At 44.9% G+C, this 26,265-nt stretch overlaps 1 protein-coding gene and 1 long non-coding RNA gene across 4 annotated transcripts in view; one reads left to right on the top strand and one right to left on the bottom strand.

Annotated features, from left to right (window-relative positions):
- EDAR (ectodysplasin A receptor) overlaps positions 1–20,610 on the bottom strand; it is a 73,727-nt gene extending 53,117 nt beyond the window's left edge. For 2 of the 3 annotated variants that reach the window (XM_029999263.2, XM_029999264.2), the window contains exons 1-2: positions 20,144–20,610; positions 10,887–10,987 (exon numbers count right to left, since the gene is read on the bottom strand). In XM_029999263.2, coding sequence (XP_029855123.1) covers positions 10,887–10,919 — 33 coding nt within the window. In that variant the 5' untranslated portion in view covers positions 10,920–10,987; positions 20,144–20,610. The remainder of the gene's footprint in view (positions 1–10,886; positions 10,988–20,143) is intronic. The other variant, XM_041119521.1, reaches the window with a different exon arrangement.
- On the top strand, positions 20,484–25,637 carry LOC121232563. Its single transcript, XR_005931218.1, has 2 exons — positions 20,484–20,584; positions 24,847–25,637. It is a non-coding gene; the product is annotated as an uncharacterized LOC121232563 (long non-coding RNA).
- The last annotated feature ends 628 nt before the right edge of the window (positions 25,638–26,265 follow it).

Genomic DNA, 26,265 nt, shown 5'->3' with positions numbered 1-26,265 from the left:
TTAGAGGTCACGAGAGAAAAGAATCACATCACGTGAGAAAGTGCCACACAGAGTCAAACTAGCTGTATTTTTACCTATAAACTGAACATATGAGTAGGGATTATATGGCATAATAAATAAAAGTCATCAAAGACACTCTCCCTCTGACTTAAAAGCAGGTCTGCATTTTGAAAGCAGGGTGAAGAATCTGGGGCCTCACATAGTAGTTCTGTCGGGTAAAAGGGGACAGGCTGGAGAGGCAAAGACAAACCCGAAAACGCCTCATTTCCCTGAGCAAACGGAGCCTGTTAAGTGTGAGCACAGTGACCGTGGCTGCTTAGACCTCTCCAACTTTTCCTGAAAACGTCCTTATCAAAATGTTTTGTGACGACGGCTGCGATTAGCATGCAAGTTGCACAGAGCAGAAAGAAGCTAAGGAGCAAAACTGTCATTGCACGGGCAACCTCAGCTGTGTACTGACCACCACCATACTTGGGGCTTTCTGACTGAAATCTTCAGGTGGCTCCGTGTTCTATCATTTCATTTTGAACAAAACCTACAGTGTGTTCACACTGTTTCTCACTCCCTTCTTAATAGTTAGAAATTAACACCCTTGACAACCTCTTAAACCATACTGTTTGGCAACTATTTTACAGCGTAGGCAAACATTTGAGTTTAGTGTTAAATATGCTGGGTGTTGTACAGTACACAAATAAAGACTGTCTCTTCCTCAAAGATCTTACAGTCTGAAAGATAAGAAGATGAAAGTGTGCTTGGGAACATGAGTAACTGGGGGGACTGTGGGAGGGGTTCACCTCAGTTAAAACGTAAAAACCTGGAAATCACTCAAAGAACTTACAGATTTTGGTACGGAAAGTGTATTTTTTTTAATGTATAACAGTTTTGCAATTAAGAAAAGAAGGTGAAGCTGTTGACATTTACTTGTGCCTAGTTTTATTAAGACTTAGGTAGCGCATTGCTGCTAATTCTCCCGACACCCCTAAGCCGGCCACTGTGCCACCCTGCTGCAGCCGGTCTCTGCACAGAACCAAATGCTCCTGCTCAAACCACTGGTCCTGCTCTGATGCGCATCAGCATCCTGACATCCCATAAACAACTTGTTGGATTTTGACCTTGAGAGGGCTTAGAGGGAGAGCTTTAGAGACCAGATGTCTCTTGTACATGGCGGATGACTTTTAAATTTAAATACAAGAACTTGTTAGACTTTTTTTTGCTTGCATATTCTTAGGAAAGTTATGAGTCACAAAGTAAACAGAAATAAATATGATGTAATCAGTGTGTGCAACTTTCCATGACTCAGTTTTGCAAATATTTCTCCAAACCGAACATATCTATCTTCAGACATCAAATACGGATTAAACACAAGGACCCACCTGGTCACAAGGGCACCAGACCGCTCTATCCCTGCAAAGGAGTAGCTGGGGCGCAGCAGCAACATTCTCAGTGCTGCCCTGCCCCTTTTGCTCATTTTCGCCTCCAAGTTTCTAGAAGCAGAGTTTATTGTTACTGGAGACAGAGGGACTTGGCATCAGGTGGCACAAACTTTTCTAGGGTACAGCTATGGTGTGGTGGGCATCCCTGGGTCATAACTTCTTTGTGTGTCACCTTCCACAAAAGGTGGCATCCCACAAAAAAAGGACAAAGATTATTTCCTCTTTCATTCTTAACGTGGTTTAGTACATATCAGATGGTGCCTCTGCTGGTTTGGGGATCATACCAGGATAGCTCGTTCCTCAAACAATGTTTGAGTTCAGACTTATCCCAGGTCACACAGATGACAGAGCTGACTTTTTGCCTTAGCAATGCCAGAAGAGTTCTGATCCTAATGGGAATGATGTAGCTGCAGCTTCTTTTTGCAAAGTGTTAGCAAAATGCCACATGCATATGAAATGAGTGATCCCCGGCGTAATGAAGTCATGCGCCCATTGTTTGTACATAAAGGCAAAGTGTGCCGTTGTTTTGTGAATCCGAGTGACACACTTGGAGCCATCCGTGGTTTGATTTCAGGCCAGTGAAAGCCAGATTTTGCTTTTGCTAGAGTACCTGAAAGGTTGGTGGAGCAGGAGGCAGCTAGTGCCAAGGCAAAACTATGCACGTCTCTTGTCATATGTCTTCAAGTGATACATTCCAGAGTTGTTCTTCATTTAATCATCCAGAGATAAATAAGCTAGTACTTATTACAATCTAATTATTTTTTTAAGCAGCACAGCTAAAAGATAATCTGTGCTACAGAATTCCTAGTGGCAAAACATCCAGGATTTTTTACATGTAAAATCATGAAACTGCTGTGCTGCTTTTGAAGTTTTAACACACACATGCATTTGCCTGAAAACTACTATGGCAAGCAATAAACACTCTTGTTTGGGTCCGGTCCTTCAAGGTGCAACACAGGTAGTTCTGCGCTTAACTTCATGGGCTCAGTCCTCGCAAGTCTGACCTAGCCGATAACGTTTTTGAACCGTGTGTTTATCTCTCAATGCAACTAAAAAAAAGAATCTGTGGTTTTAGTATCGATTAGTCTCCTCACCAAAAGTTACGTTCACAGCTAGAGCACTGAAGAGTTGTGCGCAGGAAAGAGGCTTAACAAAGACACTTTGAAGGTAAAGAACCCAACACAATGCCTTTTTCTTTTGCTTCTCTAATTGCTGCAGATGTTGTGTAGTCGCACCTATGAAAAGTTAAATATTAGGTCTCTGTAACATTTTTGATCTTCATTAATTATAGCTCAGAAAAGCTTACAAAAAGCAGCCTGCCTCTTTAATACAAATAAGATTAATTGCATGGTTGTTCAGAAAATGAACCACCAGTAGTTAAACAAAAAATGTTTGTCTTTAAGCAGCCCTTGGATGATATTTTTTTAAAACTGTTACAGGAAGTGAAGAGGCTGCCAAATTACCATGCCCCTGAGCCCCACTCTCATTATCAGCCTAAACGAACGCACACACCCCGCCACTTTCATCCTTTTCCAGGTCCAAGAAAAAGAAACAGGAGGCATAAAAAAAAAAAAAAGCCCTTCCACACAAAGAGGTGTCTCTGAAGTCTGGAATGCACCCTGGCTGTTTGAAGACAAGATTTATACCTGACACCCTCCTTTAAGCTCATTGTCGAGACTCGCCTGCGTTCAAATCAACCGCAGACTGGCTGCTGCAGGTACTTCATCTTACAACGACCACATCATCTAAGATAAATGCACCAGGAATTGCTATCACTTTGAGGTGAAAAAAAAAAAAAAAAAAAAAGAAAAGAAAAAGAAAAATCAACCCCCTGATGCAGGCAGTGGGTGGAGGGAAGAACAGACGGGCACGAAGCGCTGCGTGGGGGTGTTCCCGAAGGAGCCGGCGACGGCTGACAGTCTGCGGCACGGGGTGCAAGCACGAAATGGGTTTGGCCGCCGGTGCCGGCACCTGCGTTTCGGCACAGCCTCCGCTCGCCGTCGGCAGCCAAGGCTGCGGGACCGGGCGCAGGGCGGGATGCCTAAGCCACCACCACTGCCGGGGAAGCGGCAGCGTTACCGGCTGCTTGCGAAGGACTGAAAGGAGTTTTTTGTTTTTGTTTTTTTTTTTTTTTTGACTTGGTGGGAGATGATGAGAAAGACTGCAGCATCAGCTCATGCCATCCCCAGATTTTTCTGAGACAAGCCTGGTTTCCTCATTTTAGGCATACCCATCCTCTCCCTAAGCAAGCTGTGGTTAGACACTTTCATTCAGACTCTTAAATTCCTCTGGACGAAAACCCTTGGTAGTAAGGACTTAATTTTACACTGAACCTGTCTGATGGGAGGCAAAGCCATAGAGCACTGAGATACACGAAGCCAAACGATAAGAGGGAAAGAAGAGAGTGCTCAGGACAGTGTCAGGACGTAGAGAAACGCAACTGAATATCCCAGAGCTCAGGCTGCTGAAACTCTAGCATTAGCAGGTGTTGCGCTAATTACCGAAGGCTTTGAAGTGACATGGGCAGAAAATGTCTGTCATAAAGAGAGAATAACACCCGGCAATCTGCAAAGATATTTATTGTCTATATCGTCGTATTGCTCAAAGGCCCGATAAAAGTTGGGGCGTGAGGATGCCATTTGTGGTGCAGAACCAGTTGAGGAGCATTTTCCAGGGTGAAGAATTACCATGACATTTGGAATAATGCTGCATTAAACTCAAAAACGTTTGTGAGGAGATTTTGTGGGGAGATATTCTGAAATCACACTGATAGAGAAAAGAAGGCAGAAAAATGACTGTATAGGTGGTTAATATAAAACTTAAAGTCAGAAAAACTTGCCTTTCTCAAGCATTTCATAATGCCTATCTTTGATCCTGGGACCAGAAAGCAATATGGGATTAGCCACAAGACTAAGGATCCTTAAGGGCTGTTCTAGCACCACAGATTGGCCCTGACACTGGGGAGGACCCATCAACATGCTCTGGATTTAACCCAACAGAAAGCTCTAGATTGGGTTTGCTGACTCTCCTTTTTCAAGCAGTTCAGAGCCAGGCCTTTACGAGGCTTCTTCCAAAATTTCTGGGCTCACAGGGATGTTTGGGAAGTTGAGATCTGGGAAAAAGGAGCTGGTTTAATCCATTTCAGTTATAGAGCACTTTCTATATTTAGGATTTTAAATTATGTTTTATTAAGAATGCAAATTATGAGCATTTCTAGGACTCCAGGTACTTGCATGTCCCAGCTAGCACATAAACCTCATGCCATTACAAATCTGAATAAAGCAGGTTAAGTTTGCAGCAGATTTAAAATAAGGCAAAAGGCAGGGCAGGAAGAGAGCCTGTACAACATGTTCAACACCTACCCACTAGGATGGGAGCAGAAACATCTACGCTCGAGCTGAACCGAACTGACACAACTGCCTGTGAAGCTGCAGCATCAATCTCAGCTTGGCCACAGGTATCCTGTTCTATTTTCACATTTCAAAGATTTACCATTTATACTTTTTTGTTTTCTTTCCTGTGGGGTGTTTTGTTGTTTGTTTTTTTTCCTTGGGGGATGATGTCTTCTATCTGGTGCCAGCAGGAGGTTCTCAGAGAAATCAGTTTCATCAACTCGTGACCAATCTATTGAAAAATGGAGCATGGCTCCGCGGCAGCAATCACGGGAATCCGTTGCGGACACTTAGCCTGGAGCCTCCATGATTTCCGACACTGAGCATCTGAGGAAACAGCACTCAGTATTTCATTCTGACATTTCAGCTCTTGACAGCACGCTACAGAATGCTGCTTGAACCCAAAGTCAAATGCAATAAACGGAGCGCAGCTCTGCAAAAAAAATAAGTGTAAGCAAGGCCAGTTCAGCTTGGCCTATCTCACAGGGAGCTGCAAGAGAGGGAAACAGAAATATGTGGCTCTAGGCAGTTGCCCCATTGCTGCCTGCCTGTTAAAAATAACTTGCAATTTTCAAGAAGCAGTTACAGGCACTATCAGGGCCTCCTGGCCTAATGAGAGCACCAGCGATGAATTAGGCAGCGAATGCCCTGGATTCGCCAGCAATCCCTTCTCCAGCCTGCAGAGAGATGCAACCTTTCTCCGTGTCCTCCAAACGTTTGCTATTTTCATCCCCATTCAGTCCTTTGCCTTGTATTAATTCAGCTTCTTCCTCAACACACGCGCTTCGTGGTGCCGGTGACTCCTTCTCTTTACCTCCGCGTTACCCATCTCGCCGCCTTTCCTCACTCTGCTCCAGCTGGAGCAGCACATCGATGGAAAGCAGCAGGTACCCCTTCCCCTCCTGCCCGCACCCCGTGTCGTTCCCGCAGCCACCGCTCGTGTCCCCGCTGCTCTTCATGCACCTGGGAGCCCGAACACGACTTGAGCATCCTTTCCCCCGACCCTCACGCGCGCTGCAATCCTGACCATCTGCTCTACCTGCTCCTTTCACGCAGCCGTTCTCCGTCGTTGTTCAACTCCCCCAAGAAACTGAAGGTGGCAAAGAGACGCTGGGCACGTGCTGGCTCAGCATCGGAATAATCCCACCTGGAGCGAAATCCCACGCAACCCACCCTCACCTGCTTGGGATCCACTGCCACCGGGGCAACGTGGCATCATGCATCATCAGCCTCTGCCTGCAAAGGGGTGGTGGGTCATGTCAAGATCATCTTGCGAAGTGAAATGGAACAACGCAGTCATGTTTAAGGCTTGTGAGGGCTGTGAGAAGAGCCCCCTCCTGCCTCCCGGCACACCCGCTCCTCTCCAAGAGTTGAGGACAGCTTGCCTGGTCCAGGTGGTCCCTTGGAGTTCCCCAGGCCCTGGTCTGGGGTAGCTCTTAGAAGATGGCTTAGCCTGACTAAATGTGTTGCCCTGTGTAAGCAGCGGAAAAAAAAATCACACTTGTAGCTGTAGCAATGGATTCTATAGAAAAAATCCTACAATAGAAAATTATTGATTTCCATGACTGTTTGCTTGAAGTAAGTAAAGGGTTATAGAAACAGCATTTCTGGAAGATACAACTATCAAGTGCACAACAGCAACTGAGAAACTACATTTCTTTTACAGCTTGTCTAAAATGTCACACTGTGCAGAGACCCGGGGGCATGTTTTAGTGATGTGCTTTAAAATGGTGAACAGCAAAAGCTAATTCTTCTCCAAAAAAGGATGCAAGCAGGAAACTTGTTTAAAGGACAAAGCTTTCAATGCATAGCAAGTGCCTGTGTTCACATGTGCGCTCAGGTTGCTTTCAGAGTCGGGCTTTGGTTGTCTTGGCTCTGCCTTCTAAGACATCTCCAAAAACTCATGTACACGCCTAAGTGCCAAATGTGTATATTGCATCTCAACTTCGACAGCAAGTGACAGTTAATTAAAACCATGCATTACAGAGAGCTCGTCCTTTCATGATAAATGATGGTATTGACAGATGAGTTATTTTTACGTTATGCTTAATTATGTCAAAGCTCGACCCACCAGTGTGCAACAGAAAGGGTAGCGTTTTTGTTTGTTACTAATAAGCTGCGTCTGTTACTTTTCTTCTGTGCTATTGACATGTAGTGAAAAGTGACCCAAACCTACATACATTATAAGTCAATTAAAACCATTTCATTTTTGTTGTCATGTCATGACATAGTAGGTACACAAATCTGTAAAAAGAAAACCCATAAGACCGCCCCGTCTCTTGGCACCTCCTGGTGATGCAAGTTTAAAGCCGTAACAAAACAATGACTGAGTTTGCCTGTATGCATGGAGCCAGTTCTGTACATTTTCCTCGCTCAGGTTGTTACACATATAAAGCTCCTCACCCGAATCCCTGAAGCCCTGTTTATCTCCCACACATGTATTCTTCTTGTAGGAAGAAGCCAAAGCTGTATACAGAGCTACAAAATGGCTCTTCCTAATTTATGTGCCTAATAAAACAAACTTCTCCAAAAGGGAATAACTTTAGTCTTCAAAACATAAAGACCAGATGGTGCTGCCCTCACTCGCGGAGCAGCACCAGCAGCTGAAATCAGCGGGCCTACTAAGAGAAAAGTGTATTAGCGCAGCTAGCAAAGTCTCCTAAATAAAAACCAAATAGTCTACAATAAAAGTAGTTTTTTGAAGTCTACCTTCAGTGTTCAGAAAATATTACAGTTCCCGTAGACCATTTTTACTTCAAAGCCAGGCAAAAGCCTGTAAGTGAAAACCTAAGATGACCACGTTCATACCACCTATTACCCCTTCACTGAAGTTTGCCCCTGCAACATCTTGCTCCTAAATCTCTGCCGTGCTCTCTACTTGCACTCTGAAGAGCTGTTCTTGAACAGATTAAAAAGCATTGCTACTCTTCTTAGTAAACACTAAAGGCTTGCACACAGGGTATGGTTAGCACATTTCAGAGGAGTATATGGTTTCCACAGATCAATTTATTAGTGGAGTAGTATGACACGTTCAGTAAAACGGGACAACATCAAATACTCCCTCTGGTTAATTTGGAACAGGGAGCTGAACTTCGAACTCCCGTCTCTCAAGAGTGCCAAAACCATGGGGTTATTGGATATTTGCAGGAGGGCTTTTTTTTTTTTTTTTTTTTTTTTTTAAACTATTTCCCCCAACTTTAGCTGGATTCCAAAGCAAACGGCGCTTGTGTCGCCATGATGTAATTTCCCACCCACTCTCCCTGGCTTACCTGTGCACCCCCCAGCCCCTCTCCCAGCAGTCCTGCCCACTTGGATGGCACAGGAGTCCAGTCCCTGGAGGTTTCATGACGCAGGTGGCCGGACCAGGGTGCCCGGTGTGCTCCAGCGTGGGAAGAGGCTGCCCTGTGAGCCACCGACAAATGCACGTGGCAGCAAGGTCTGTGCAAACGTCCCAGAGGGGAGAGCTTCAGCTGGAGCTGACGATCAGCCACAAGACACCGACCCACCAGAAATCAACCTTCATCCATGCTGGTGCTCCTGGAACTACTTGCCTCTTAGCCACCCCTGATTTAAACTAGCCTGGGCTAATTTCTAGCACATTTTTCCTAAGAAAGTTCCCTGATTCAGCAGGGATCAGGCTAGATTCACAACAGGAGCAGTGCCATGATGGACTCAGTGCTCCATGGAAGCCACAGGAGGTGGCAGCATCCTTGCCAGAGGCAGAGCCTGGCGAGAGCGAGACACCTCGGAAAAGCGATCCTCAAAAGCCAGCAGATATGCCTCGGCCATGACCCTGGCAAGGCTTAGGAACCTGGCAAGGCTTTGCCATCCAGTCCTGCGGGTTCCCCGCAAAATCCAGCCTACGGAACCCCTCCTACCACTGCTCCGCATCTTTGCACTTAATAACCCAGTCAACCACGGGGCGACGCAAGGCCAAACGCCTCTGCCTGCCTGCAGAAAGCATCCTGCTTTGTTTGAACATCATTTTGGAAATCTTCCTCCCCGGTGGCTGAGGGCAGGCTGGGTGGGCTCCACGGGCTCCCTCCTGTTGACGCTCTTCTGCTTTGCATCAGACAGGTTTTTTTCTCTTTTTCACTCAGGCACATGACCCCCAAACTTAGCGACTGGGGCACCACCTGGGACAGGGTTTGGAAACTGGGCTCCAGTTCTTACTCTGACAAAAATTTAAATATCTTGTATTGAGTATTCCCCAGAGCCCACATCTCCACACCCCCCCTGGCAAGTACCCTAGCCACCAGGCAGCAGCATTATTTTTCTTTTGCTCTCCAAATAGTCACTTATGCCTAGGAAAATGTAACAGTTAAAAAAAAAAAAAAAGATGGATGGACAGACACCTCTTCCAGAACACACCAGCACTGTTGTGGGAGAAACAGCTAAAGCGTCCCCAGGCTGAGGAGCACATCGAGTCCAGATCTCCCACCTCAGCTCCCTAAGCGTGGACTAAATGTAAAAGCGTGGCCATTCTCGTCGGCAGGACTTAGATGTGGTGTGTGGGTCTGTTCATCCAGCACAGGCCAGGCCAGGTAAAGCATGTCCAGAAGCACACGTTCAGGCATGCCAGGAACTCAGTGGATGCAAACGTGGGTGTTAAGGAATGTAGGTACCCCTGGGGTGAAGGGGCAGGCGAGCAAGTTTTCTTGGGATCTACATTTTAGACTTAGCGTGTGAAGTGACAGGTCTGCTAGACACCCGGGTTCCTCTGTGGGATTAATTCCACGGAGATGATCTAACAGAGAGTATCTGCTTCCCACCTCAGAGTGCTCCCCAATCAAAGATTCAGAGAGTGCCTGCTGTTCTACGCACTTTCACACACCCATCGCTAATTGCTCTTCTGTGATTAAGGAAAAGTGTTTCATCTTTATATATGAAAAAGGGTGAAAACTCCAGATGAAAAATACTGCAAAGTTAAACACAACTGTTTATGAACTTTCATCTGTTCTGCAAAAATGGACACGTTTATGAAGCTAAGCAAAGGTCTGCGTGCCACACTTGTTAAATTAATCCAGCTAGCATCGGTAATGATAGGGAAAATACCACAGACAGCAGTCTTGCTTCTGTATGTATTTCTGGGGAACTTGAGCTGTTAGCACTGCCTTTGCACTTGGCTTTGCAAGGGGAAAAGCAGATGCCTTTCTCTTTCGTTCATTTTGATTAAACTAATACAGTTTTGGCAGCTCGTGCAGCAATTGTACCCTTTCTTTAAATTTTTGTCCGGTTCAGTCATAGGCACAGGCAACAACAAATAAAAGCACAACATCCGCAATTTGTTAAAAAAAATGGCAAAACCACCCATGACATCAGGTCTGAGGGAGCATCTCAAGGCTTTCCACTCAAGGCTTTCCACCAAACTTGTTTTAAAAGGGGTGAACAGAAAGTACTGAAGGAACAAAACAAATCCAGACACCACACTTCCCTCTCATTTTCTCAGCTTCTGTGTTTTAGAATTCCAGAAGAAAAAGCCAGCGCACATACAAAAAATTAATTACTTTAGGTGGTAAACACATATATCATTCCACAGCTTTTTTCTTTTTTTTGTCATATATTTTTTAAGAAATAACTTTGCCACACTTCTTATGTGCATCTCTGAAATTCTTCAGGGATGCTTGTATAATTAGGAAGAACTTACTGAATTAATAAGCCAGAGTACTTTGGAAAGGCATGAAAATAATTTAAGTGAGAGGCACAACCACGGCTGTGCTGTGGGTGAGCAACGCGTGGAGCTCAGCTCGACTACAACATTTTGCTGAAAGCAAGCATTCCCTTCCAAAGCAGACAGTGCCTCTACCACCCATCACTTCGCAGTCGCAGACTCGTACAGCGATGCCGTACAAAGCCTTCTGAGCCGCTACAAACCACAAGAAGTTCAAAACCTGACTCATGTCTAGAACTTCGACTTGCTTGCTGTTGCCGGCTTAGTCATTGCCAGCAGCCCTACATGCATCTGCTAATCCTGCGGTATCCTCAGCACCATTCCCTCCTGTGGGAAAGCCCTGGTTAGTCAGCCTCGCAGAAAGGTAGGGTATTGTGATATTTCTCTTACCATTGTGCTGCTTTGTTCTTCTTGCATTCCCATCTTAATGACGGCGCGAGCTGTTGGCCTTCCACAGTTTCTTTGTGCCTATGTAAATTCAGTGTTTGATGCTGAAGAGGCGGAGACGATTTGTAAGTCAAGGGGCAGGTGTGAGTGAAAGGAGCAACCCAACAGCCAAACTATTTGAAAAAGAAACCTTTAATGTCTCATCAGCTCAGCCCTTGAAAAAAAGCCTTCATAACTTGCCTTGAAAACTGGAAAAACAGGGTGTCTAGCTATAATTTAAGACATTAATAACAAGAAGATATTGCAGTTCCCTGACATATTTTGACTTTTGCACAGCGAAATGCTATCTTAAAACTAGGTCTGATTATTAATATGTGAAACACTGTCAGTGACAAAGAAATTAGACGGCTTGATTAGTTTCTCATTCATTAGCCAAAATTTTAACGTATTTTGAGAAAAGAGCCCAGGCTAAATTTTAGAGCACACCTGAAAAAATGGTTCTTTCCTTTTGTTGAACAGACATACTGACAAGTATTTTGGCAGGACCAGAAGTTTGAGCATACTGGAACAACCTTACAGGACTGACCAGGGTCTTCAGAGGTATTCAGTGGCTACCACGAGCCCCCTAAAACTGTGGCCTCAGGATGTGACACCCCGATTGACAAACTAAGTTTCAGCAAAAAGTATTTTTCACCCGCAACCAATAAGTATGCACTCTTTCAGTCTGGATGTCTCCTTTTCAGCACATAAAACGCAACAAAGCAAGAACAAATACACTTTGCCATAAGCGAACAGAGGGCAATATGAGCCATCTGAATTCCCACAATTTATTTTTATTTCCCTGCTCCAGGAAGACTTTTAAGCATGGAGTTAAAGCTTAAGGACATGAGTAGCTTACTCACCTTCTGTGGGACAACTTGCCTATTTGAAGTTGTGTGTGTGCTTATAAGCTCTGCCATGTGAGCCACGATATACAGAGAACAGTCATATACAGCCTCCTCTGCACAAGCATCTTTACAGTTATCACGGCAATCTCAATAAGAAACCGAAAGTCAAATTTCCTATTGGACTTAATCCTTCTGCTGAAATAATCAACTTTCTACACAGTTGCCTCATCTAGAAAATTTTTATGATGCTGGTAGATGGGCAAATGCAAGCATCCTGCTCCTTGCGCCTTCAAAGCTATCACGTAAAGATAACAGTGTCTTCTTTTAATCTTTTTTTCATTACTGAATATTATGCTTACAACAATCCTGCTTTGCTACAGATGGTTTCCTGTTGTTTCTGCCAAATGTGAAATAGCTATAAAACTTGAAAAGGTTTTGATGTTGTCACTGCATGAAAAATTGCATCTACGAGGGAAAATTAAATATGAGCCTTAGCCTTTAATTGCTTTAATCTTACTTACTAAGTGAACTTTTTTACCCCCACCCCCAGCTCAAAGCTCCCGATAACATGACCTGAAGGGAAAAATATAGCTATGTATTTTAGTCAGGTATAAAGCCTTCATTAACAAAAACAAAAAAGAGGAAGGGGAAGTAGACAATTCTCATGTCCAGACCAACCAAACAGCCACCAACTCCAGCTAACAAGAGCAGTGCCTTTGGCTCAGCTTCATAAAATATGTAAAGTCATTTCTGTTAGAAGACAGTGAAGTTCCTGTTTTCAGTGCTATAATAAGGAAATCTGTCATCTTAGCAGACAAATTACTAGAAAATGGCTTGTGTACTCTCAAGGGGACAGAGCCTTTGCTCCTTGCGTGGGCAAACCTCAGTGAACTCAGTGACAGCTTTACTTGAATGCAAAAGGTGTGTTAAGAAGTACTTCAAAGAAAAACTGAATTTTATACATTTCTCATACGATGAGGAAAACTGTTGATGCTCTGATGCTCTCTATAGGCATAGATTCAGTGTTGTATGGGACAAGGGCTAGAGAAAAGGTATTTTACCAGCAAAGGCATGGGACGGGCACGTGACTTACGAGTGAAGCATCAACGAACGAGTGAGCTACGCAGGCACTCTCAAATTTCTGCCAGTATTTGACTGGCACCATATCAACATACACATTTTCTAGAAAAAGCAGTGAGCATTTAACCACATCCTTCTACCAACAAGGTAGGGCTGTGCTCACTGCCGTGGATCTGCCTGTACAAGCACTGAGGGTAGAGGCAAAGAGAGTAAATATTAGAAATCACTCTGTCATTTTGAGTGCATTTGTCTGCCTGGTGCCTTACGCAGAAGGCCTGATATCTTAGGGCTCTGCGGCACAAGAAGCAAGCGCTCTGTATTACACTGGAGATTTGGCAAGCACCCATTTCTGCAGGAAGAAAGCATGAACTGTAATCTCACCCGACCAAGACATCAACCCTCGACTTTCCAGCTGCTCAGACCTCTATTTTTCATTCGTGGGGATGGATCCAATATCCATCCGCTACAAGAAGAGATTCACTCTCGGTGCAAAGAGAAGCTGGTGGGATTTTAGTTTCTTTTAACCTCTGCTGTCTCTCCCTGCTCTGGAGGCTGGAATTCAAAAGCTGAGGCAGAGGTGACATTGTGGGCAGGAGCGAGTGGAAAATGTGTACACTCATCAAACTGCAACCAGGTGTCTCATCTCCGTGTGGACATGCCTCACTCATGTGCTGTACCCCCAAGGGCACCGGTCGCTGCCTACTCAAAGTCCTCCTGGTGTTTCCCCACGCAGAGATACTTGCGCCGGAGATATCTGTTTGTTTATTTAGTCTGACTTCCACCTAAGCTAAATTAAAAACAACCTAACCCAAGCTCTGGGAGACCTGCACCGCACAGCTATGGACAAACCCCTGTCGTTCAGCCCAGCTGTGGCTCCTGGTTCATCGTAACGATCGCCAGGTCGGGGGGAGCAGGGGCTGCTTGGGACCCTCGTGGCTGACGTGCTGGACCGGCTGCCTGCTCCGAGTGACCCCGCACAGCACCCGACTTTGACGTCTATGAAAACCAGTGGCTCCTTGCTTGGGCCAGGAAAGCATTCATGGACAAGACCCTTTTATTTCTCTTCTGTAGCGTAGCCTGTGTAGAACTGGACCTTGGATGAAAATCAGAAATGGGCATGCAGGTCCCATTCGAATAGCTGCTGACATTACTGGAGAGTCTCCTGTTGACTTCACTGGGAAGTGGATCAAGCCCCTGTATGTTTGTCCGTTTATTTATTTATTTATTACCGATTTTGTCATTTGGTCACCAGCTGAATTATTTGCACCTTTCACATCCAATTAAATACCACAAGCTGCTAGCGCAGGATTTTTTTCGCAACCGGTTAGAAACCATGATAGAAAACATAACCTTGCCACATCAGAGATGTTCTTCATGTACCGTATTGTATTTGCATCTAGGTTTCCTTGTTGTTAGCCAGTGCCATCTGTTATCTGTTTTGGTCTGCTTATGAGAACTGGTAATTTTCGAAAATTGAGAGCAAGGAAAGAACAATGGCTTTTTCCTTTGTATTTTACATCCCAAAGAAACCAACTGGATCTACACATGCATACAAAAATATACCCCTCCAATTGGCAATATGTTAGCACATGCTTTCTTCTGTATGGAAAATTTAAAGAGACAAGGCTCATCACGGGGTAGTATTTGAATGTAATGAAATAAATCTGCGCCCCACAATGCCTGGATACTCGCTTCTGCTTTTGTCTCTCTTGGAGGGTGCCGACTTGGTGATGGACTAAGCGGTGACAGCTGAGATAGTTACTGCCCTCAGCTGCACGCCCGGCCCTTCTCTTGGAAATTACTGCCCTCCTACAGCCGGCACAACTCAACGCTTCGTGAATCCCGTTTCAGACTGCCAGACTTCATGCCAGCCGCGGATCCGCCGGCCCGTAAACTCCCGCGGCTTGGAGGCAAGTGGGCGAGCCGTTGAGCCATGCCTGCTGTGCAGGTGGAAATCTCAGAAAGAAAAGGGGGTGGCCAGCTGAAGGTGATGCTGCTTCACTTGCCCCCCCCCCCGTCACGGGTCACTGGACGGGCGGCAGCCCACAGATCACTCTCTCCTATTTTTGGAAATACAAATGCGTCTGACTCGGGGGACACATTGTCACCAGCTACCCACCGAGAAAAGAAATGGCAAAATCTCAAGTGACAAAAAGAGAACTCATCCCCAGCCTTTTCTGGGGGTTTTGGGGGTTGGGATTTTTTGTTGTCGTTGACTGGATTTTTTCTTTTGCAACTGCCCTTCAGGGACAGTGCTGAACTGACTAAACTCTGCTCCTTTGAGGTCTATTGCAAATTTTTTTGTTGACTCCGATAGGAAAAGAAACTTTAGGATGGTCATTTCAAACTCCTTGTTGTTATAAGTGGTAAATTTAAGTCCCGTGTTTGAGGATGTTGTCTGTTCCATAGTTCCTAACCATAGCAGGCTATAAACCAGCACCAGGTAGTTTAACAGATTCTGCCATTTTTAGCCTTTGATCTCGTCTGTTCCTCATATTTTTCAGTCCCAGTTTTTCTCTTCCAAGACATGTGATCTGGATGTACAGGGCCTTTTCATCTCCCTCTTTTCAGTGACAGAAGCCAATTTCTATAAAGCCTCAATTTATCAGCTATTAGTATACAGATCTCTTTCCCTCCCTGGTCCTTCTCCCAAGCAGTGGAGTGTGCATACAGTTGTGAGAGAAAAATGGAGCATGTCACAGGAATGCATCCTTCTAGCCTGGATAATTATAAATATCTAATCCTGAACTATTGAAATGGTTCTTGCTTAAAATGAAAAGAAAAATCCTGACACTCAATCTGCAAATAATTGTAGGCTGCTTAACAGGCACTTCAGTAGTTTTTCTTTGTGATATATCTGAAGGAAGAGATGGATGCACTGTCAGAATTAAAAGCTCTCTCGGTACTTGGCCATATGTTTCTGCTTTGGTCCCCAGCCTGTTACGTTGCTGAGCAGAGGATAAAGGCTGGTCTAACAGAGCTTCATATACAGCACAACCTCCAGGGGAGGTGGGCAAAAAAGGGAATCTTTCCAGGGTTCCTTCTTACCAAAGAGCTGGCTTGGACTTGGATTCAGCCAAGTTTTGCGGTACCATGTCCTGGCCGTAAAGCCTAATGATCCAGAGGTTCATTAACACGATCTGCAGGGGATGTACATCTATCAGCATTTGCACAGCGGAGACAAAGGCAGTGAGAAACTGGAGCTCACATATCATTCTATGCCAGGCTCCAGTAGGAAAGCAAATATCTCATTGAAGATTGGTTGGGAAGGGTTGGATGCTGGAGGTTTGCAACTAGGTTGATCTTGGCCTTTAAGATCAAAAGGGCCTCAGGTCTACCAGTATTTCAGGATGCCACAAGCATAGTCAAGCTAAGCGTTATAAATTCTTTTGTTTTTCCTCCCCACCTCCCCAGTGGCCATTGGCCGTACCCAAGTAACATTCCCAAAACACAGTTTACCCCGCACCTATTTATTATCAGAGCAGGCCCCTGGATAGTCGGTTCATCAAGACCCTCCTAGCCTTGCCTGCACAGCAAGTCAGGCAAGGGTCAGCCGAGATACCACCAACTGCTGGAGAGGTTTCTTGTGGGGCAGCGAACAAGGCAACATCAACCTCCTGAAAAAGCCTTTCTGCTCTAAAACTGACACAACTCTGGCAGTCCCTTCTGCCACATAAAATCTTACCAGCCCTCCCCTCCCAAAAAGGAAACGAGCAGAATTTAAGGCACTGAATCCAAAAGAAGCTCAGCTCTGCAGAACTGAGTCTGAAAAAGAATAAATGCCAGAAACTCTATGAAATCCACCAGGGACTTCGCTATTGATTTTGCACTGCAGATGGTCAGACGTTATGGTAATGTGGTAATGTAAAACCTGTTGCTAGATTCATGGCGGGTGATTCAGCTCAAGCATTGTGGATTAACTTCACAGAATGCCACTTCTGACAGTTCAAAACCAGCACTTGCTGGTGTCGGATCAGGAGGATGTGGCCCTGACTCCGTCTCTGCAGAGATTTGAAAATCCACTGGCAAAGATTTAACTTCTTCAAAAGACAATGGCAGATAATGCTTTAAAATAGTCTCTGTTTATCTTTTATTCTTTTGTTTCTAATGGACTCCTTCTGAATTTGAAAATAACTTCCTGTCTACTTTTGTTCTGATTTTGCCAGTGGGAAGAAACTGAAACATCTGAGCTATGTCAAATTAGAAGAAATGTCTGCAAAGCTAACGTGGTTCAGGAAGCTGCGTTTGATCACTAACTGTTGCCACAGGGCCAGCAAGAGCTGGGCACACCACCTTTATGGGAGCTCTGCCATCAATTGCATGGGCCCAGGATCTCCGTTTGTTTTTTATAGAACTGGACGAGCGATAAACAAAAGAACAACAAGTTACTTGGCCTCCAAATAATATTTGGATGTCCTAGTCTTCTGCTGTAGGAAGCCAGGTTCTTACTTTCCTGGGAAAAGTGTGGCCAAGCACTTTGTCCACACGGTAACCATCAGCACGGGTCAATAATACTTGCCAAGGTGGACAGTCATAAATGTCAGAATTCCATCCTTGTTCAGTAATATCTAATCCCTTACAGAGACTTACCTTCTTCGAATATACATGGCAAGAAAATGTCTCTGTTTTTGCAGACGACTCCCTGCCCTAACGATGCACTGGCCAGAACATTTCTACATATTGGGAAGGAAGGGTTTTCCCCGACAAGAGCTGCTGCTCCAGGAGCTGTCGGGTAAAAAGGGGCACCTGTTATTTTCTGGATGCCTCATAAAAAATATAGTGGGTCTTGAGGGTCAGGAGGGCACTGGAAGGCAGCAAAGGCAGAATAACCAGAGGGAGAAACGGAATATCTTTAACGGGAGTGAATGGAAAGGCTGATCTACTCCCAGCTCCTCATAAATGACTCACGCAGGGTGTGGTCATGCTGGAACCTCGCGGGTTATTCTGCTATAGGCAGTAGCTCACATCATTGCAATTTATCTACCCTTTAGCCGAGAAGAGAAGCAGCATAGATACGATCTGAAACCCAGTTCCATCCTAGCATGGTTAAAGGAAACAACTCTGTTGAGGATATTAGAGGGGAATTCCTCCACTGATGACAACATGAGAAAAACATTATCTTAATATTAATCTTATCTTCAAAAGCTTATGCTGCTATTTTTTGAAAACTGAGACTTGGACCACTTCTCTAGCATGGCTACATGGGTTCAATTAGAAACTGGAGACTCTGTCAAAATATTCCAGTCCTCCAAGAAATGTCACCCATACACGTAAAGTTGAAATGTTTCACGTGAAGCCATTTTTCAGAGGAATTCTAAACACCTCTATGGTACAACTGCACTCCGTTCAACATTTTCAGTGAGATGATTTCCACAGCACACAATTCAGTACGATCCCTTGAAAATGACCGACTCACAATCTGATGTGAAAAATTAAAACATCACATGTTTTCCCCCTAGCTGCAATAGAGAAACAAATGCCTATTTATGGCAGCAGTTTTCTGTAAAAGCTATCTATCTACTCAAAAAAAAAAAAGCCTGCTGGCTTTTTCTGGGCACATTCTCATCTGAGCTCTTTGTCACAGTCAGACTACCTTCTTGCAAACAGCAACACAACTATGCTGTACCCTACAACCAAAAGAGCTGGGCCAAGCTTTGGTAACAGTTTCACCCTTCTCAGACATCTCCAGTAAAATTGGGCTCACAGGAGCTTACGTGAAGGTGAAATTGTTCCCACTGAGTGGAGTGGAGCCAAACCGGCTGCTGATGAATATATTTCCTTCGTTTGATTGTTCTTGTTTCATTTAATTTCAAAATTAATTTCTTATCAGTGTTGGTCTTCGATAGAAGATGCCTAATCTTTCTTTTCTTTTCAATTTGTACATCTTGGGCATTTCTGACATAGAAGAACAAAGAACTGAGTAATCCTGATCACAGTCATGGGGTTTGACTCCACCTTGCACAATCACATTAATTTCCTTTTAAAATTTGCCATCTCCCATGATTTTTCTTACAGAGCTGCCAGAGGTTTCCACCATTTGTCCACAACATTTCAAGACCTATCATTCGAAACTGCAGCGTACAAAATCATCTCCCGCCTCCGCTGCAGAGGAGCGCAGCAGTAGCCATAGGCCTTGTCTATTCCAACGAACGGCAGCCGTAGGTGTGAAAGCTTTCCTTGTAGCTGGAGGCATATACAGAGGTTTTGGGTGGTACCCCACGGAGGCGGTGATCCCTAAGCTCCTTGGCACTGGTGCACTAGATGAGGATCTCACCCGTCCCCCCCCATGGGGGACAGATCCAAAGTGCTATCCAGTGCCTCTTCCTGCAATACCTAAAGCTCCACTGGTTGCAAAAATGAAAACACTTTTTCTCTTAGGCATACAAGTGCCTAGCTGCACTTTTTCTAATCCACAGTACCAGTGCTGCAGCCGTGGCAGCAGCAGCCAAAACCACCCAGCTCAGTACCAAGGGCAGCCTTTCATAGCCGTGCAAGGCTCACGCAGGGCACTTTACTGTTGGAGTAGGTTTTTCAGCCCCGGCTGAGCTCTCTGCTCCCCCCCAGTTAGCTGAGCTGGGCGTTTCAAAGCTACTCCGGCACTACGTACGGCTACAGCGTACCGTGCGTGGAGCAGGTATGCGATGCCACCGCTGCCCAGGTGCTCCTCGGTGTCGGCGGCAGCCCGCTTTCCTCTCCGGACCTCAGTCCCACAGCACCCTTTTACAGCCAGATTGTGGAAGCAGGGAAAATAAAAATTGGCATGCTACAGACACGTATTCACATGGATATGCAGTCAGCCGCGATGCTGTGATATCTTACAGCGTTGGTTGTGATCTCAAAAGTACAGTAACAGTCTAAAAGGTACAGGCAAGTTAGTTTACAATGTTAACACAAACCCCCGAACAGCAGTTCCACTACCCTTTGGAGAAATACCTACTTCCACTCAAATAAAAAAACCCCGCTGGATCCTCTAGAGTTTGTGAACTGGTCAGAACATCGGTAGTCTTAATAATTAAAAAGTCTAAAACATATTCGATGTGAGGAAACTTTAGCTTTTAAACAAAGATGCTACCAGGAACTGTAGCTACTTTCTAGCATTCACAGGAAAAAAAAAAAAAAAAAAGCATTTCTTTAGTCCAATGCCAGGAGCAGAGAAACTCACTGAACGGTAGATCTCGTTCAAACGAAACCTAAAAACGACACGATCTCCAGCCACAGCCCCCAGCGACATCCCCACGGCAGAGCCACGCCGGCCTCGCGGAGAGGCAGCAGACGCGCCCCACGCGAGCCTACCTTGCGCCGATGGGCTCACCACCGCCGAAGGCCGGAGAAGAAGTCCTCCGGCGGGTACGGGACTCGGGCTAACCACTCGGTCGGGTTCTCGCAGGTGCCGAAGCTCGGGCACAGCCAACGCGCGTCTCCTCTTCTGGCAGATCTTGTCATGAATGTCCCCAGCTGGGTCCCAGGGGAGCCCAAACGCAGCAAAGCCCACCACCCCACGCTCCCTTTGCGGGCTCGGAGGAGCTTCCCAACTTCTCCTTCCCCGTTTGCTTTCTGCCGAGGAAGTTTTTTTGGCAAAGCCGCGGGTGCCGGAGCGGGCTCGGCTGGCTGAGGAAACTCGCTTACCCCACCTAGAGGTGCACGGCAGGAGGAGGAGGAACCCCCCGGCCCCGTCCCGCTCCTGCCGAGTTCGGATTTGGCTGGTGGAGAGGAGGAAAAAGGAGGTTTTGTCAGGTTTGGTTGGGAGAAGGGGAGCAGGACCGTGGGGGGGCTGAGGAGGGGAAGGATTCGGGGGAGCTCCCGGGGGTGGAAGGGACGAGGGGGGGGAGTTTGATGGTCGAACCGGTTCAGTGCAGCGAATGGCGGTATGTCAAAATCAAACTATTCTACACAAACGCCTTGGGTTTGAGGGAAATTGGGGTGACTCCTCTGAAGCCCGCCTCGCTTTCTTACCCTTCGGCAGCAGGTTGGGGGCCCCCCTGGACTTCATCGGGGCGGGACAGCGTGGGAGACCCCAAGAATCCCCGGGACCGGTGAGCAGCCCAGGGCACACAGCTCCCTGTTGCTTTTAGCAAATTCTAAAGGAATAACTTTGATGTTTTTCAAACTGAAAGTGTCATAGCTAGCTTTCTGAACCACCGATTCTTTTCTTCCAGAGCAAAAAAGAAATATTCTTATCCTGTTGAGCTTTCTAAAGGTTGCAAATTCTGGCTGTCAGCTAGCTGTCTGCTTGAGGGAATTACCAGTATTTCTGGAAAGACAGTGTTCCTTAAAATTGGAAAATGTGAAATAACCTACTCAGATAGCATTATTTAACACTGAAGTGAAAATAAATGAAATGTGTAAAAGCCAACACACCTGCAAATGGCTTGAGTGCAATGAGGTCATAAAGGAGAAACATATCAACATTACAACTATGTTTGTGAGCATCCAACACGTGGTATGAAAAGCTGACAGTGCTTGGTAGATCAGTGGAAAATATTTCTCAAAGGAGACCTTTCAGCCTTGTTGGAATACAAGATTCATAAAATCGGTATTCTGGTATACACTGTTCTTGCAACTCCACAGCTGACCTGACAGTCACCATACCGTTGGGCAAATGTATGCATTGAAAACAGGGGTGCATTCATTCTTATTATTTGACACATATCAAACTCCATGCTATGAATTAACATTAAATTATAATTGGGCATTTTTTCATTTTATTAAGAAAGATATTCAATTCAGTGGTTCCAGTTGTCAAAGACTGACTCTGGGCTACACGGCAAGTTGCTTCCTTCTTATCTGCAGAGAAGAAAAGGTTATGGCTGGTATCACAACACAGACAAAACATGGCTAAGCATGGCTGACCTTCCAAAGGAGCTGCTTCTCTTAGCAGCAGGTGAATCGTTCCTGAAATTAGTTCCTTGCTGAGATGAGGTTATATGAGAGACAAGGATAAAGGCGGTAATAGCTGAGCAGGGCAGGTTCACTGGAAATGATGGAATAAACTAGGAATGAGGTTACCTCCCTATGGCCCACAGGGTGCATCTGTTCCTGAGAAGAGAGGCAGCAGGACCATGAAACACGGAAGAAAGTGTGGAGCAGAAGGCAGAAGGAGAACAATAGCTTTTTAGCCCCGTTTCCTGTGGAAACGAGGCTTATGTGATGTTTCTGTTCCCTCCTAACAACTTTTGAATCCACTGGGCAACAAAGATATGTCCTCAGAAGTCTCTAATAATAAGCAGCTGGCTATAGACAGTCATCCCCAATTTGTTGCCCAGATTTGGGGAAACCACAGTGTGAACACACCTTATGAGAAAGCAACAAATCGTGCAGAGAGAGACCTCACACGTTCTCCAGTCACCCGAAAAGCATACATCTTCTTAGACCACACAAGTCAGTCAACCCACAGGACACAAATCTGTAGGAAATCAGGATTCATTAGTTCCAGTACTTCTGGAGCAAGATGTTTTTCTGAGGATGGTTTATCATCGCGGGTCTGAGGCGCGCTGGAGGATTTTATGTTTTATATCTTTAACCTAAATTAGGTTATTTTTCATTCTTCTGGTTCTCCCAGTCTTCTAAGCAGAAGGCAATCAAAAGCCACAACCAGAATGTGCTCTCAGCTGTTTAGCAGCCCTGCTGATCTCAGGCACCCAGGCCGTGCCTAGGGTAAAATCGCAACGCAATACGGGTGCCCAAGGTCCTGCCTCTGAGTGAGCAGCTCGTGGTTTGGTCTTGCAGTCCACATCCTACCAAGGCTGACAGCTGGCCCAGAGGTGCTGAGTGTGTGCCCTTTGCAGTGGCGAAGAGCTGTGTGAAAAAAAAAGGAGCTCATCTTTTACTGACCCAGTCACGGTGGAAAAGTAAGTATGAAAGAAAAAGAAGAGCTACGTTTGTCAAAGGGCCTCCAAAACGAGAGCGTTTTTTTAAGTTGTCACATTGATGCCTGGCATCAGGTACCAGGCTGAAAGGATTAACTCCCCCTTTCAGCCCCTATGACATCCACGTGTGTCCACCTACCCTCTCGACACATCTGAAATTCCTGCCCTGAGCACCCAGCCAGAACGAGGGGACTTGCAAGCGTCAGTGCCAAAAGAAGTATACGCGGCCACAAGGAAGGAAAGGAGGGTTGGGTTGTGATAACCTATGGACTCAGCGATCCGGGCTTGTGAGGCTTCTTACTGCTTACCTCTTCTATCAGGATGGAGGGCTCCGTGGCATATGGGTATCTGTTGTCACGTAATCATCCTTCCACCCTACCTTCAGTCACGTAAGAGGCAGCACGAGGGCAGAGTGTGTCACTGAAATATTCCTTAGGTTTATCCAAAGGGCCTGTGTCTTCCCTCAAGTCATGGGAGAGGTAGGGCGACAGGAAAAGTACCTGCACTACGTGTCCAAAACAGACAGTGGGTTTGCCTTGTGTGCGTTCTTGCTGCTGTCATCAACTAAGTAAGGCTGATGGGACTCTTCCTTTTGCATTTTACGTCCTCTCCCTTTTCTGCAGGGGCTGGTATTCCTCTGCCCCACTGTGGTGCAGGACACTTGTGTCCAGAGATGGTGACACAAGGAGGAGAAGGAGAGAGGATTATGAGACACTTTGGTCCACCCAGTATACATCTAATGTTGTTCTAAAACCTTAAAAAAGATTCGGTTAAAAAAAAAAAAAAAAAAGAAAGAAAGAAAAGAAAGAAAGTAAAAAAGAAAAGAGAATGTTTGGAAATAATTTCTGTTAGCTAGTCTAAGCTTCACATCACCTTTTTGGAAATGTTGCCACCATCATGATATGTCTCATGGCAGCCATGTTCATTGGAGCTGTCAGACAGTATTTTCTTTTAACAAATTGACACTGCACAGGGGATTTCTTATTGCCTCCACAGAGGAGAGGTAGGGCGGAGAGATCCGAGGGGAAAGTCTGCTTAAGAAAAGGAAGGGTGATTATCATTAAAGAATATGATTACTGGTGACGGATATTTTTTATGTCCTTTCTCCTTGTGTGGTAGAAAATCACCTGCTTTATACCTAAAGCTGAGCCTTCTAAAGACCTCTTTTGTCTCCCAGAAGTTGCGATGTTCATCTTGTTGCAAAACTAAGGGCTAAGAGAGAAAAATACTGTAAGAAGGAAAAGTAAAATAATCGAACCGAACATCCTAGGAATGAAAAGGCAGCACTTCTGGGGGTGTGCTTGATAAAGGGCCCCTTTCCCAGAGCCTACGTTTCTTTCCCAAAGCACAGAATTGCAAGCAGACACTTTCCATCTTCCATTAGTATCCCACCCGCTTCAAAGGCTGGACTTACTGATGTTAAACTGATGACTACACGTGAGTGTGCTCACCCAGGGCTTCTAACCTTCTTCCTTTCCTTCATAATCCACCCAGTCGCCTCAGGTTTGTTTCAACACTTACCACCACCCTCAGCCCTTCTCCCCCAACGCTTTCTACCTCCACGTAGTTGGCAAACAGGTTCTGCCCTTCACGGGTTCTCTTCTGTCCATGAACCACAGCACTCCCTTTCAGCCGCTGCATTTTTTTATTAGGCCTGAGAAAACACACACGGGTGCTGGTTTGTGTAGAGACTAGTCTGAAAAAGGTTTCCTACAGCCAGAAAGGTTTGATTTATTTCAAATGCTATCTCTCAGAGGTTCTTCAAATTTTCCTGACTCACTTCTCCAGTTGACTCATTACAAGCCCCCAGCCTCACAGGTAGCTGGGAACTGAAGCTGATTACCAATAGTCAGAAAACCCTATGCAGCATTTGGAGAACTTCTTCCAAATCATTAGGCAGACTATTCCAGGCTAGCTCATTCAAATATTTTTCTTATTTTCAGGATTATGTCTCTCTACAAGGAAGGCAGCAAGCATCTGAAAACTATGAAGCAGTTAACTTAGCTCGAACACCAACAGTAACCATGCTCTTGTGTTTGTAATAAATATTTGAAATAATTAACAACATATTTCTGTGCCTTCTAGAATGTATGTAATTAACAAATGTATTAATCATGACTCCTTTCCTAGAAGGAAGACCTCATGTCAACTACTGCAGAAGTAGTTAAACCAAAACCACCTTTTCCCTTGTTGCTGAGAGACAACACTTTATATGTTATATGGTATTTTCTTCAGACTTTCAAAAACTCAGGTGGGCTTTGGAGAACACAGGAGGATGGATCCAAGGACAACCCTTTCTCAAATGTCTGAAAAGCCAAGGGAAGAGACGAAGCTGGGAAAGAGTTAAGCTGAAGGGCCAGGACCAAATGGGGTACAGGACACTTGGGATACACTGTTGTAGGAGCTTGTATTAAAAGTACTCTTAAGAGGCCTCTTCCTGCATTACAAGTGTCTATTGGAGTTTTGCTACTGATTTAATAAAAATATCGGATGCTAGGACAGTCAGTAGCTCAAGCTCTTTTGAGCTAGACTTTGGATGTAAAATTTAAAACCAGGGATCAGTGGATATTTACTGTGTTACACTGTATTTCAGTCTGGATTTGTAGCTTCATTCTCTGCAGTATCTTTGTTCACATGTATTGTTTTGCATTGTAATTTTTCACTTTTGCATATATGTTGTCCTTTTCTATACATTGACATTTCTGTACTTACTGTTGCAAAATTATTTGCTTTACCAAAGTCTTTCCATATAGTTTCACTTAGTTTTATTCCTTGATGCATATTCTCTAGACAAGACATTCATCAAATGGTTGGTTTACTTTCCTTACCATATTCATATCTCTAAAACTTTGTCACATTTTGTGAGGTTTTATTATTTGGGGAGGTGAGAGAACTGTGGGTATTAAAGAACATTAATCTCTGATGCTTCTGGATTTGTTATTTGTTGTTCCAAACTTTTGCAGTACTGTGAGAGATTCCTTCCACCTTCATCTTTGATGTTCTTGCCTATCGCATTTAATTTTAGAATTTCTCTGCCAGTGTCAGACAGTTTCTTTATCCCCCTAACCTTTAGGGGAGCCCTTAGGATATGTATGTATTCAATGTAAGTTATGCATACCTACACACATGCTGATGTTCTGTCCAAAATCAAGAAGACAATGTGAGCTGACCTTGTATTTTCTCTATCGTTTCAAAATACTCCAACTTTATCAGCGCGTCTATTTTTGGTATCAAATTGTCAGAGACAATAACAGTTCTGAAAAGTCAGACTACAAGTTCCTTAGTCACAGAGGAAAGGGAGCAATTTTGCCTATGCTAATATTTAGCAAGGTCTTTCATTAGGAAACCTTAGCATAACCCAGATTTTGACTTAAGGATTTAAATTTTGGAGAAAGGAAAATTTGTAGTTTGCTTTTTGCTACTATCCACACCGATCTGAGAGAGGTATGAGTCTCTGAATATTGCTCTTTGCATTTTCACAATGAAACGTGAGTTACTCAATTCTCCAGACTTCAAAACTGGGGATAACCAAAGGTCAACATAATTTCA

The sequence above is a fragment of the Aquila chrysaetos genome, chromosome 23 (assembly GCF_900496995.4).
Source record: "Aquila chrysaetos chrysaetos chromosome 23, bAquChr1.4, whole genome shotgun sequence".
Lineage (NCBI taxonomy): Eukaryota > Metazoa > Chordata > Aves > Accipitriformes > Accipitridae > Aquila > Aquila chrysaetos.
This window is presented reverse-complemented; position numbering and strand designations above follow the sequence as displayed.